Source organism: Symphodus melops (genome assembly GCF_947650265.1).
Source record: "Symphodus melops genome assembly, chromosome: 10".
NCBI classification, from domain to species: domain Eukaryota; kingdom Metazoa; phylum Chordata; class Actinopteri; order Labriformes; family Labridae; genus Symphodus; species Symphodus melops.
The window spans coordinates 16,145,824-16,159,979 of record NC_136700.1 but is presented as its reverse complement, the minus strand read 5'-3'; the positions used below and the strand labels follow the sequence as shown (position 1 = coordinate 16,159,979).

Sequence of the window (14,156 nt, the reverse complement as noted above, 5' to 3'; positions counted from 1 at the left end):
ACTCTTCAGACGATGACACACAGATGCATGGACCTTTAATGAGAGAGGAAACCAGAGAAGAAGAGCGAGGAAACCCTGCCGTATCTCATCCAGATGATTCCCTTGTTGCTGCAGAAAGAGAAAAAGAATTGCAGACCGATGAGCAAGAACAGCTGTCAGAACGAGCCATGGTAACATGTTTCATTATTCCCGATTCTTTTTCCTGCTTCTTGGAGGAAGAACCTTGGGGTTAGAGAGCCAAAATAGCACATTTTTGTCTGGAGCTCTTGTCTGTAAATGAATATTATACATCTGCAGGGCCGAACTCTTTAGTAATGTTAATGAGTAGTTGCCAAGCTAACAACTAGGGACTAATACAGAGGAGATTTCAAATTAAATCAATGTTACTAACATGACTCTACCAAAATTCAATTATTAGGAACCATTGGTGCTTACCATTGAATAAAAAAAGCTCTCAAGTGAAGTGTTGGAAAGCTTTATGTCAGTTTCATTCAGTAACTTTCAGAAACAAGACAAGATTTCACCATTCAACACACACAGTTATTCCTTTGAAGCTCACATGCCTCTTGTTTTCCTATGGTCTCTTTTCAGATATCTTACAGAAAAAAACACAGTATCCCATTGTTCACATTAAGAATTGAACAACATGTATGAAACACGCGTAGTGGAGCAAACAGATTCACTCCATAAAAGTTACAGTTGATTAAACTGCTGGAAGTTTGTAGAGAAAGAAAGACGCTGGACACGTTCACCGCACAGGTTTTGAATACTTTGGAAACGTATACTTAAGGGTTTCTCCTTGTATCTGCCCTGATCCATTAAATAACATTTGTGTCACACTCATTACTCGACATTATTCATCTGCAGCTCAGAGACACCGAGGGCAGCAGTGTTGAAGGTGGTCACTACGGAGGGAAGAAAAGAGTAACAGAGTGGATTAAAAAGACGCAGCTTGAATGGTCCTAAATGACCTATCAGCCATTTAATGGTTTGAATCCTTTTTACTGGTGCAGAGTAATGAAACAAAAAATAGAGGGGGGGCTGTGCTTTATTAAAAAGCTGGAGCAAAATGAGGTTCATGATTGCGCGGATGACGGTTATCTCTGTGGCCTTTTGGTCCTGAATCAAACTGCTCCTTATTTGATTAGATAGTAATTTCTTTCTCTTTAGACCCAATCTCTTTCCATCTCTTGTCCGCCATTTATTTCTTCCATCTACTGTTCATCTTTTTGTCTCTGCCTGTACTCTCTTTTTACTACTTTGTTCCTTTATGTTTATCTTCTTCCTCTAGTTCAGGTAGCTGGTCAACTGTGGAATCTTTTTTTTTCAATATAGGGAGACATTTGTCTGAACAAAATCAGCTCCAATTTTTCCTGCCAATTAGAATCTCAGAATTTGGCCTCTTGCCATTTTATTCTCATGCCTGTATTTGTATTCCTCTTGTCATTCTCCATCCCTACTTCTTCTTCTCTCTTTCAAAAACTAGTCCCCATTGCCTTTAGTCCTTTTTTCTTCCACCTCTTTTTTTTTTTTCCGCAGTGTCCTGCATTGCTATGGCTAGCATGCTAATGCATCAGATATAATCTTAACCAAACAGAGCTTCCTGATTTTACCCCCGTCTCACAGGAGGACACTCGTGCGGGGAGAACAGCTAACCGACCACGCCGTAGTGAGATGCTCTGAGCAGCTCCAGGGGTTAATTAAAAATCAATTCATCAAGTGGAAACAAAGGAAACAGGGGGGAATGGAATAATCTCCAATGGAAGACACCAGATATTAATATGCATTTGGACAGCAGAAAATGGAAAAGTACAAATTTAACACACTTACCTGTCTTAATCAAAGCTCAATTGATATTGAATTTCATGTTGTCCTTTGAACTGATTCTGTTCAAATAGAAATGAAACGCAAGCAGGAGACAAAACTGTTAATTTCTTATAGCTCTGTACTTTCTTGCTCCTTGTTCTGTTTCCATTTCCCTCTCCATGACCTTAATCCACCCTTCCTTGTTATCTCGTTCTCTACTCCCTCCATAATCTATTTTTTCTGTGCATTCCCCCCCCACTGATCTCCCATTGTGTATCTTCTCTCCATCCCCTCCTGAGATGATCTGTCTTTTTGCATCCACTCCTTTATTTTTAATTCAAGCTGCCTCTTTTTCTCTCCCTCCTCCCCCCTCGTCTCCTGCATCCCTTCGTCTGTTTTCTTATCCCCTCAGGTGATGCAAAGGCGGAGTGTTGGGTCTGGATCAGAGCAGTTCTGTGATCTGGATGGCTTTCCGCCTCTGGGTTTGGACTTTCATTTTGGCCACTCCGATACAGCAGATCACCCACAGCGTGACTCACTGCACACAAGCCGAACTTCCCTAAATGAGTCCGAGCTTGCAGGTGGGTCACAAATCTCATCAGAGTTCCATGTGTGTGTTCCCAAATATTTTGTTCCTGTTTCACTGACTTTTTTTTATTTTTTTAACTGGCATCATGTGTTTCCATAACCGGCATCAGAAAAAAAATGTTGCTGCTGTTTCAGTACTTCAAGAGATTAGATTGTGAAGATTACCTCTGTGTCCAACTTTTGCCTGGAGATACTTTCCAATTTGCAAGCGTTATTCATATCACAAAGGCCTCATAATAGGATTTAGAACAAATATGTAAAAACGTAGAGCTTACAAGAGAGATGAAAATGAGTTTTAAACCCAGAGGAGCCCTGGCTGCTTGGTAGCAAAACGAGTGATGGGGGACAACACCGATAGCTTACTACTCGTGAGTCCTGCGGGAGCTTTCCTGAGCTGCCTTTTTTATTGAGTCTGTGTGTGTGCATGTGTGTCTACACGTGCACGTATGTCATCGTTTTGCACACTTCTTGTTTAAACTTATATTTAGTCCCTTCATCTAGGTAAACACAGGAACGTATTTCATCACAAAGGCACAGTCTAACACAAAAGAGCTTTTTCTTCTTCCTTTTTCAGATTAAAAGTGTAGATAACACAAAGTTTACTTGAGTCCTTTCAGAAGAGTAATGAAAGAAGAATGAAAGGCAGTGCAATACTGTCTCTATACTTATACCCCTAAAAAATGTGGCGTCATTACTGCCCAGATAATGTAGAGGAAAAAAAGAACATCACAAAGCCAGTGCAGTAAAACTTTGTTGGGAATGTTCTACTGCACTTCCTTCTTTTGGGTTTGTTTTATTTTACTTTCTACTTTCATTATTACTGATCATAGCCATATGCCCACAAGAAAAAATCAGAGGATGGTTTGATTTTTTTTTTTTCCCCGTCTTTCTTTATTTCTTTTATCACTTACTGTATTTCTCTTTGAACTACACCAGACAAATAGTGCTGTAATAAGATAGTTTTAAAAGTTTTGACAATAACTGTGCATGGGTGTTTTAAGGCTAATGATTTGTAAACAGGCTCTGTCTGTGAGGTGCTCAGAATGTTCCACAACACTGGTAGAAGTCCTGCCTCGTCCTTCATAGACTGAAGTTTAGTCCCAGTAATGATGTACTGCCCTTGCAACACGTTCTGATGTACAGGGTTCGACAGCCAGATAACACTCAAACAAAAGTCCAGCAAGAATAACACAAGGCTTGTCATTCATTGATTTTACTTGAGTTCCTTCTTGTTTGTTTTAAGGGAGAACTGCAATATTACAAAGAGAATAACAATATGATAGTCCAGATCATATACATGTTTACAAAGTCTAAGCATTGCTATCTACATATAAACACAAAACAGCATAAACATACTGCTAAATAAACCCTAAGCTACATGCCATCAAAGCAGAGAGAAAACTGCTACCTCCTACAATCTGCGTTAGCTAGCAAAGCACGTGAGACTATATCTTTTTTGTATATATCTCAACAGTTTAATCATCAACTAAACATAAAACGTACAAACCCACAATGTCCAGTAGGTGACAGTATAAACCATGAAGTAATACAGAAAATCAAATGTTTTTAATCTTTTACCTCTAGCTTATTATGAGCACTATTTAAAAAATATGTTTAACTTAAATTGTAATTTACTGACTTAAAATAAAGGCAGCTCAAATGATCTAAGGTCAAGTCTGAAGCAAACAATTATTTTGGTGCTCATTACACCTGGCAGCCAAAGCAGTTTAATTGCTTTTCAAACGAGCTTTAATTTTGAAAATGTTTCATCAACAGTAATTGGCTGCTTAAGTTTGTATGTGTCTCACAATAATCCCACAAATCTTTATGAAGTTACAAAGCCCAGCTTTTCTTCACTTTATTGTCAAACCGGCATCAAGTGAAAGAGGCTGACAGTGAGAAACTACCACAAGGGCACCACCAGCCTCCTCACACTGTGAAGCCAGCCGCCCGGCTCTGTCTCCACCGCTGTCGTTAAAGCTCCAAAGTTAATGAGAGGGAAAGGTTAGAGAGGGGGAAAATCACCTTGACAACACTCCGCACTCATTTATGTCCCTCCATCCCTCCATCTGTCTCCTCATTTTTTATTTATTTTTTCACAGCAGGGCTGAGATCCAACAGGTTTTATATGTCTCCCGCTCCACCTTTGCCCCTGTTTTTCCCCCTCTGCTCTTACTCCCCGTCACCTGGTCATTCTGGAAATGAGGTTGTTAGTGTGCAGATTCTGTCTCGTGTGCATCCATTTGAACAGAGAGAGAGCGAGAGCGAGCGAGACAGATGGATTGACGGACAGGCAGCACAATCACAAAATCTCCATAGACAGAGAGAGAGAGAGAGAGACAGAGAGAGAGAGAGAGAGAGAGGGAGAGCAGTACAGCTATGCACTAAGATGGGCTGAAAAGAATCAAAACTGATAAGATAGACAAGCAGCAAGAAATCAGAGACGAGCAGCTGAGGATGAAGAAACAGAAAGAAAGACTGAAAGAATATGTCTGTGTGCATTTCAAAGTCTTTTTTTTTTTTTTACAAGCTCGCTGTTTTCATTTAGAGGCTTGTTGTCTGATCCCGCTCCCCTTTTCCTCTTTTCATTTGCAGCTGATTTAGACGAGTTAGTAGATTTTCCATCTAGTCGATAGTATTAATTGATTAACTAACCACTGGAGAGAATGAAGAAAACTGCAGTAATTGCATTGCAGCTGTCAGGATTGGCTGAACAGGCTTGTAAGCAATACTGGTCTGGTACAAATGCTGCGGCTGAATAGAAAAATGGATTACTGTATCAAATCTAATTTACTAGGTTCTCTTATTTTGTACAGAGAGGCAATAATGGGTTTCTTTATATTGCTTTTCCATCTAAAGGTGTGTTGTCATTTTTTTTCCAAAATGTCTGCAGTTAGCTACGCCAAGTGGACGACTTTAAAGACAGACCGACTACTATAAACTAAATAGTGTCACTCATCTGTAACAATCATGTAGTTTAACTTTAACAGCCATAAAATGAAACATTTTCAGCTGGAACGGCACATCTGGATCATCTCTAGAGTTGCTCGACTGCCACAACTCCAAAGTTATTTCATGCATGTTTTCCATACAAAGTGAAACTCTGATGTAGTGAGATAGCAAAGCGAATGCATTGCTATTGTTATTCTCTTGCTATACATCCGGCTGACAGTTGCATGACATTGCATAATCTGTGTCTTCAGATTTCATTTCTCTTATATCCAGATATCCCGAATAGGTTTAAGGGAAATGTAGGGAAATCGAAGTGCAGGAAATTGACACCTTTAACAGTCTGTAGAACCTACAGTAGTACTACTTGTACAAATGTTTTTAAGTCATTTTTTTTTGGTTGAGCCTCCATTCTTACTTTTTTTTTTGTTCTTTTAGAGTCAGAAGATTTTGGGCCAAGCGGCAGCCTCACTTCTCACACTGAGAAACACCTGGCTATTAGGTTGATGAAGGGCAACCACACGCAGCCAAGTGAAATTAAATTTCATTCAGCCACACCCACCAGGAGAGGAGAAATATCTGCAACTGAACCAGGAACATCTGGTAACTGTGTGTGTGTGTGTGTGTGTGTGTGTGTGTGTGTGTGTGTGTGTGTGTGTGTGTGTGTGTGTGTGTGTGTGTGTGTGTGTGTGTGTGTGTGTGTGTGTGTGTGTGTGTGTGTGTGTGTGTGTGTGTGTGTGTGTGTGTGTGTGTGTGTGTGTGTGTGTGAGAGAGTGTGTGCTGCATGGATGCACCCTTGTGTATTTTGTCTGTGTGAATCCTATCAGGCTCTCCAAACTCTACTTGTCACTGCTTTACTCTCATACGTGCAGAACCTCATTTCTGCACAGAGCCGCTCTGCTCTGGCACTGAGTTTGCAGGTTTCTTAAAGAGATTATACTGTATCACACTCGAGCGTAAGACAAGCACACAGACATGAACACACATGCACATGCAGGGTTTGGAATTGTTCCAGGAAGATGTCCTGTCATCGCGTCCCTCGCTTCGCTGCTGGAAACACTGCAGTAATCTGTTTATGCTGATACACGCGTGCACGTGCGCTTGCATTCACATACTGTATGCGCGCACGCGCACACACACACACACACACACACACACACACACCCACAGGCACTTGAAGGACGGGAAGATAGTTTTTTTTCATTTGTATCCTAATACCTTCTCTGCTCATCAATCATTTTTCATTATACTGTAAATACCTTTGTCTAACTTTAAATGAATCCATCCTTCCACGCTGTTGTTTTTTTTCACTGAAGCAATGCAGTCATTCAATTTGATTGCCTTTATGGGTTTTTTTGGTTTGTTTTTTTCCAGATGAGCTTCAGTCTTTATGCATAATTTAACCCCCGAAAGCTAAAGCGTGACGCTTGAGGCATGTTGTTTCAAGGTGCAATTAAGTTGAATACTCAGACTTAAGACGAACACTTTGAAAGGAGGTGCACACTTGTAACAGCACTCTGGAGCTCAAACCGTCTCCACATATTTAATTATAGAATCGTGAGTGCTCTACTTTTTTTTTTTTTTTTTTGTCACTGTTTCACAAGAGGACCTAAGCACAGACGTTTCGGCACGTTGGCTCACTCCGTGTGCCTCTTGGTGGAGTCTTGTCAGTATGTCGCTCCAGTGTGCTGTCTGATAACACTCCGAGGAGGCCTTCCCTGCCGAAACATCTGCGTTTTGGCTCCCTCGCGAAATGAATGAATGTCTCGCAACAGCTCCGCGAGCCTGCATATCTTTCTGAGTAGGGACGCTCCTTTCTTCTTTCTTGGGTTAACTGTTTTAAACTGTTTTCTTTATACATTTCAATATGCCACATGTTGGAGAAGTGTCACATATTACATAATAAACATGGTAGGAAACTCTTAAAGGAGGTCATTTAGAAAGATAAGGTTTCAATCTGACTTACATTTTAGACTAAATGTGTTTTAAATGCAGGATGGCAAGGTGCAACATATCAGCTTTTATCAGCAACTTCAATCTAAATATATGTCACACAACTCTGAAATTGAGGTAAGATGTGTACGTGTGAACACACGTGTTAGCAGCACTGTATGCTGGCATCATTTCTCAAACACTGTTTGGTTTGACAGTGCAGGTGCTTGTGAAGCGCTAAGTGCAGGTTGAAAGACAGAGAAGGAGGGACGAAGGGGAAGGGAGACAATGGCAGTTTGAAAGAATGAGAGACTTAACACTTGAGCTGGTTAGGCAGCAACCAGCATGAGGAATCAGTGTCCTACACACACACACACACACACACACACACACACCATCATAGCTTCTCAATGGGGGCCTCAGTGTAATTTGCAGTGAGCAGGTGGGGATGGATGTTCAATCTGATTCAATTTGATGTGGCTCGCAGAGGAGTGGGATGAGACACCACTCATTCCACTGACTGTTGTGATCGCTTCACTCCTGTCTCTCACTCTGTGCTACACACCCCTCCCCTTCCGACTTTTACTTTTCCCGGCCTTCCTACACATCTCCTCTTATCTCTGTCTTGCACTCACGCTTTCCGTTCCTCTTTCTTTCACATTCAGGGTCAAGGTCTAACTTTTCAAACGACTCCACACTAAGCGACCCAGTGCCTCTCTCTCCTCACTCTTTTTTTTTTTTTTTTTTGTTCTACCCTTTCAGATCCCTCAGTTTTAGGTCCAGTGCTTTCCCAGGCAGCAACGGAGATCCTGGAGATCTGTTGTGTGGACAAGACTGGCTGTGAGGACCCTGACCTAGATACTGACACAACTCAGAAGACACTACGTGATCTGGAGCAGGAACTCAGACTCATGACTGAAGGTATGTACACATTCAAATAGCTGTTTATCATGACGTTTGACTAGTAATGAGCATTAACGTTCTCTGTATATCTACCTTGAAAACAGGAAAGCAGAACTCAGTATTTGGATCTGAAAAAGACGGAAGTCAAGGACAGCGTGGAGAGCATGGTTTCACACGGTGGGTAACATGGACACAACAGATTTTACACACTCTTGCATGATAACTGAGGTCGCTAAAGTCACACGTTGTGTACATAACTTCATCGTCAAGGGTAAACTGAAGTCCATGCAGGGTTCAGAAAAAGTGAACATCTGCATTAAACATCACAACAGGTTGACTGCTTGACATAGCATCGTACTGTTGCTGAAAACTATCCCTTATATGAGCTCTTCTCTGAACTTCTCTTGTTTGCCAGTTGACATGTAATCACAAAAACAAAAGTTTGCCTCTGCAGCATTATTACCGATGAAGCCAAATAAAGATTAATGAGTGCTTCCCTCCAGCTCAGGAATCAATGACAGTTAGGAGCCTGTAGCGACGACCTTTCTTTACTTGGGCGGCTCTTTATAGCCATCTGAAGGCAGCGGGTATCAGGTCCATCTGTTCCAGTCGGAGACATGCAGCACGCTGTCAGGTCACAGTGATGCTCGGCATAATGGCTCCTTGTTAAATTTCTTGCAATGAAATTTAGTATTTTTATTGCAAATTAACAAAGACCTCAAACCTGTTTTACATGATTACATGACAGTTTTTGCAACAGCGTAAGTCGACGAGTGTGAAGAAATGCATTTAAAGGCCACATACTATGTCAAATACACGTTACCATGGTTTCTAACACTATATGTGACACTAGTCAAACAAAACCCCCCTCAGTATGAGAAAGGAGAGTATATGTTTGGTCAATATTTTTGTGCATAGAACAAAATTCCACTGAAGTGGTAAAAAATGACAGCATTTATAATTCAGCCTTTTCTTTCTGTTTGTGTGGTTTGAACTTGTTAAAGGTTATGGTAAATTTCTGGTACATTTCCAGAAACTTTTCCTTGAGAAGTTAAGTTGGAAATTGAGGGTAATTTTATGGAACTGTATCATATCGATACATGAATATAAACGTTGTTTTTTGTTCTATACAGACATCCATGTAAAATAATACAATTAAAAAAAATAAAACAATTGTCAACAGATTTACATCACATTTTTAAAATATGTTACCCCATAACATCATCACAACTTACTCCCCTTTATGTAGCACACAGGCTAAAATGTGTGGCTTCAATCATCCTGTGATGGGCTCAAAGTGTGGTCCAGGGTTCTAGAGATCATCTGTGCATTTAAGGGAGTAATGTACAGTACAGTGCTTGAAGGGAGCGTGGCTTCAATGGCCCTGCAGTAAGCAGTGTGCTGTGTGCGTGTGATTGAGGAATAGCATATTCAAGTGTGCTTGCATAAAATCTGGTTGTTTTAGTCAAGCTTATGCTTGAATACAAAAGCCCAACTATATTTAAGTTCCTCGTTAAGGGCCAACCTACAATTTTGTAAATTCCTGTTTATTCCCGTTTATTCGCATGGAAAGTTTCCAAATGTGAAAATTCCCAGAATTTTGGCAGCCCTAGTGGTTATAATGGGAAAACTAAACACAAATGTAAACGGAATAATCCAGATCAATGCGTCTTCAAAAGGAGATGGGCCGTGATTGTTTCAGCCTCTAACATGTCTTTTAAGGTTTTGTTTTTGATCCCATCCCATATCCAGTGTTTATGTTCATGGTAATGTATCTGTGTCTTCACATTTCGAACAATTGGATACCCTCTAGAACTTAAAAGGTGTATAGTGTGAACTGTTTATATATCCATTGCTACATAATATTATGAAATTGGATATTTCCCCTGTGTAGCCATGTAGCTTCTTGTTTTTCTACCCTTATCTATGTCCTTTCACCATTATCTGCATGTAATCCATTGCTTTCTCCCTTCCACCATGGCAGTGGTCACGACGGGGGGTAATCTCTCTTTTTTTGGTCCTCTGTTGCAAACATGGGGTGTGAAATGGATCGTTAGCCAGCAGAACGACTTTAGCTCTGACAGCATGTTGCATAGCAGGCCTTAATGGGCCACTATAGAGACAAAGATCAAGTTTTTCTTGTATTTCTTAAATTGAGTGTATGGGTGTGTGTTTTTGTGTTCTGTTGATGTATTGTATGTGTGTGTGTTGTGTTTGTGTGTGTACCGGGAATAATCTGCACTAGAGGCCTGGTGCTGAGCTGAGCACTGTGAAGATCACACTGAAATGTGTAATAACTGGATTAACACATACAACACAGAGGGCTCCCAAAACAGCTTTTTACATCCTCAAACATGCAAAGACACGCACGCCCACACATGTAATCATATGCACATGTACAGTACACACACACACACACACACGTTTTGATACATCGATGCACTAGGTCTCACTGGTTTGACGTAGTTGTACTTCTTTCATTTTTCGTTAACTGCCTAATCAGAGATTAGGCTGGAAACAAGTTTACAGTTAGTAATAAAGATGGAGTTAAATTGTTTCATCTTCTTGCTTCTTGTAAGAGTTACATTTCGATCAATACATCAGAAGTTGACAGACATTTTGAAGAAGTCATTCATATTTAGTCATTCAAAATCCCCGTAACCAAGAGAGGTTCCCTCATTGGTCCCTTTAAGAGCATAGATTCAAAACTCCGCCCCTCCCAGACTTCAGTCTGATCATGATAAATATCATAAATTGTTCACTGTAATTGTTCCTGAATATCAGCCTCTGCTGTCTTGTTAGTGGTTATACTCAGGCTAAACATCAATCTATGAAGATTGCTACACCATTGCATTTTGTAAAACATTGTAAATTCCTGGATTGGCAGGAATTGGATTATTTACAATAGCTGAAGGCCATGATACAAACAACGACTGCATGCAAAGTAGACCTTAAATGTCTGGGGTCCGTTTCAGTAAGAAGGTTTAGTGCAAACTCTGAGTCAGTTAACCTTGAAATGAGAGAAAGTCTAGGTTTTCCGTTCCAGAGAGAGAGGTAACTTTAGTTTAGAGTCAGTTACTATGGTAACTGAGTCAGTGAACCTAACCTGATCAGAAGCAGGTTAGGTTAGGTTACCTGAGCTCCTCTGTCTCCTCCTTCAGAGCCAGAAACACAGTTTCATTTCCTCATTCTTTCATTCAGTCTGTATCACGTCGCGTTGGTGAAGATTCACCGTTTGTCTGAATGAATCCAGTTTGTTTTAACACTATAATGTTAGGTAGGCTCCACTCTGGCTTATAATTGAACTATTTTGTTTAACATGACATGTTTTATAGTCGAAGAGCCTCGAGATGAAGGGGCTACATTACTCTGCAGGGAATAAGAGCCTAGATGTTCATTTAATTAGGGCTAATTAATAAACAAAACAGGAGAAAGGTGAGCGGACTTTTAGCCTGTGTGTGAATACAGCTTTATGTTGGGGATAAAGAGAATGCAGATTCAAATAGTCAAATTTTGATTTTTCAATTTGTCAAATATGATAAAAATAAAATGAGCCTGTTCTTTGCTTTGAGATTTTTTAAGTTGTTTTTTTTTCTGCTGGTTCTCATCTTAATGAAAATAAATTGTAGGTTTTGGACTTGCGATATGTTAATCCTGATTCCATATTAAATGAGTAGACTTTGTTTCACTCTGACGCGAGCAGCTGTTTTCTCCTACCCCACATCTCTCTCTCCTTTGCGCTGCAGCAGTATGACTTCTTTTCCCGTGGCCCATTAAAACCTGTTCATATTCACCATATGTCCGCACGAAGATGCAGGCCGAGTTATATTTCAAGAGGGTTAAAGTAAAAGTATCTGTTTTTGTCACCTGTTGACGTGATGAATCTTAATATCGGGTCTCCATTAATATTGGCTGAACATCAAGTGAACTAACTCAGAGTTGATTAAACAAAGTCAAACCAGCTGATCTGGAACCAGAAACTCAGAGACTCAGGAGTTTCCAAACAGAGGGGAAGTCAAAGAGTTCAGCTTCGAGTTTGTCAAACGGTCTTTCAGAAACGCGGCCCTGATCAGTTGATCTCAGAATTCAACTCGTCTAATCTCAGAAAAAAAAACAACAACAACAGACAAACATCATGATTATTGATCCACTGATATACAATAACTTATGTCTCAGCATCATTTTAGATCTAATTGACAGAGCCTGTTTGGACCTCTTACACTAACTGTAAATAGTATGGGACACTCAGAGTTTCTTGATTAACTTCCAGTTTCCTTGGAATTTCAAATGACCGTTCTAATATATCATAATACAGATGCTTCTGTGACTAAAAAGCACAACATCTGCACCTGAGAGTGTCTTAAAATGTGCTTTACAGCTGTGCTCTATTCACAAGCTGCTGTTTGAATGCTTGCAGTAAGTTCTGCCTTTGATTGATGGATTTTGTCTTGCAGAGGCAGAGTCAGCGAGGAACAAAAGGATGAGGAGGCGGCGACGCAGAGAGGCCGACAAAGTGTCCTCTCACTACCCTGAGATATTCGCACAAGCGTTCACATAGACACACTTGAGTGTACAGACGCAGCATAAAAAGAAAAAAAAGTGAATAATTCAATTTGATTGAAATAAAAGCCCTTTTGAAAACATGACTGAATATTGATCAAAAGTTGTTTTTGTTTTGAGTAATGATTTGTGTCTTTGTGTGTTTCCACGCTTCTGTGCTTTGTGTTTATGAAGGTTTTTAAGAAACACACCTGTTGGTGAAATGATCTAAGGATATTACAAAGGATGAGATGTGGTGACAACAGGAGAAGAGATGAAAGAATGATGAACAGTGATTTAGCTACAAAACTCGGCAGAGATCTATTTCAATACCATTTGTTTGTCAGTGTGTGTGTGTGTGTGTGTGTGTGTGTGCGCTTCCTGACAGGTGAGGGCCAGTTGGCTGCGTTCCAGATTTTACCTCAACAGGAGATGAACGCCCAACATTTTCTCTACGTTGTGAGCCCTTCATTTCTTAATGAGGATAGGGTGGCACTGGATCAGATTGGGATTAAAACACATGCACAAACACACCCACACGCAGAGACACACACAGGAGTCTGCTGCAGGTGATAAATTATGTTAGTAAGGGAGGGAATACGGAACTGTGCCAATGGTCGCTGCTGCCATCTGTCTGTGTGTGTGCAGGAGTGAAGGAAGATAAACACCAAGCACTGGAACTGCTTCGTCGTCTCTGTGGTGAATGTGTACGTGTCGGTGTGTGACTGCCCTGCTGTTTTGCATAACTCACTGCGGGTAGTCCAAATCCATCATGGCCACCACTCTTTTCAGCTAAGTTCACAGCTCGCCATCCATTACTTAAGATGACGTGCATGCGAGCCTTAAACAAGGACACAGGAGAAAATCACACCTCGATTACACAAGCAAACACACACAGAAAGTCAGGGGTGGAATGGATGTGAGAGACAGCAACTTTCTGATTGAATTTAAAATGAAGGTTTATTTGGCGCTCTGCATGTAATTACGTGTGAGTATGAGTGTAGGTGCATTTGGCCCTGCACTTTACTCCAGCCACTGCGGGGGGGATATACGGCTATTTTATTTGGTTTGACGTTAATCGCTAGAAGCGGACAGCAAAAGCCCCGTAATCCAGCCGCAATCACCGCAAGACTGATTGATAGCACGGGCACAGGGAGAGAAAGACAGAGAGAGGAGGGTGCAAAAGGTAGATCTTTGTTATTGTGTCCTTCACTGAGTTTATCACTTACTGTTTAAGGAGAGGAAAATAGCCGAGACATAAATCTGATAGATATTGAGCCGCGAGGCTGGACTTAAACAACTCTGAGATCTGCACTCTTTTATTCCGCCTCCCAGCTCTCATTCGTTCTATCACTCCGTTGCACACACATGCACGCACAAAGAGAAGGAGAACGGGAAAAAAAGAAAGCTGACCTTTGTTGGATTTTCTAGTCGTCTGT

At 40.8% G+C, this 14,156-nt stretch overlaps 1 protein-coding gene across 1 annotated transcript in view; it reads left to right on the top strand.

The window, feature by feature from the left end:
• The window catches only part of zbbx (zinc finger, B-box domain containing), a 47,479-nt gene extending 34,661 nt beyond the window's left edge, over positions 1-12,818 (top strand). Inside the window, exons 17-22 of the mRNA XM_079353222.1 lie at positions 4-170; positions 2,219-2,387; positions 5,782-5,946; positions 8,038-8,196; positions 8,283-8,355; positions 12,633-12,818. Of these exons, the coding sequence (XP_079209348.1) occupies positions 4-170; positions 2,219-2,387; positions 5,782-5,946; positions 8,038-8,196; positions 8,283-8,355; positions 12,633-12,711 (812 nt within the window). The 3' untranslated portion in view covers positions 12,712-12,818. The remainder of the gene's footprint in view (positions 1-3; positions 171-2,218; positions 2,388-5,781; positions 5,947-8,037; positions 8,197-8,282; positions 8,356-12,632) is intronic.
• The last annotated feature ends 1,338 nt before the right edge of the window (positions 12,819-14,156 follow it).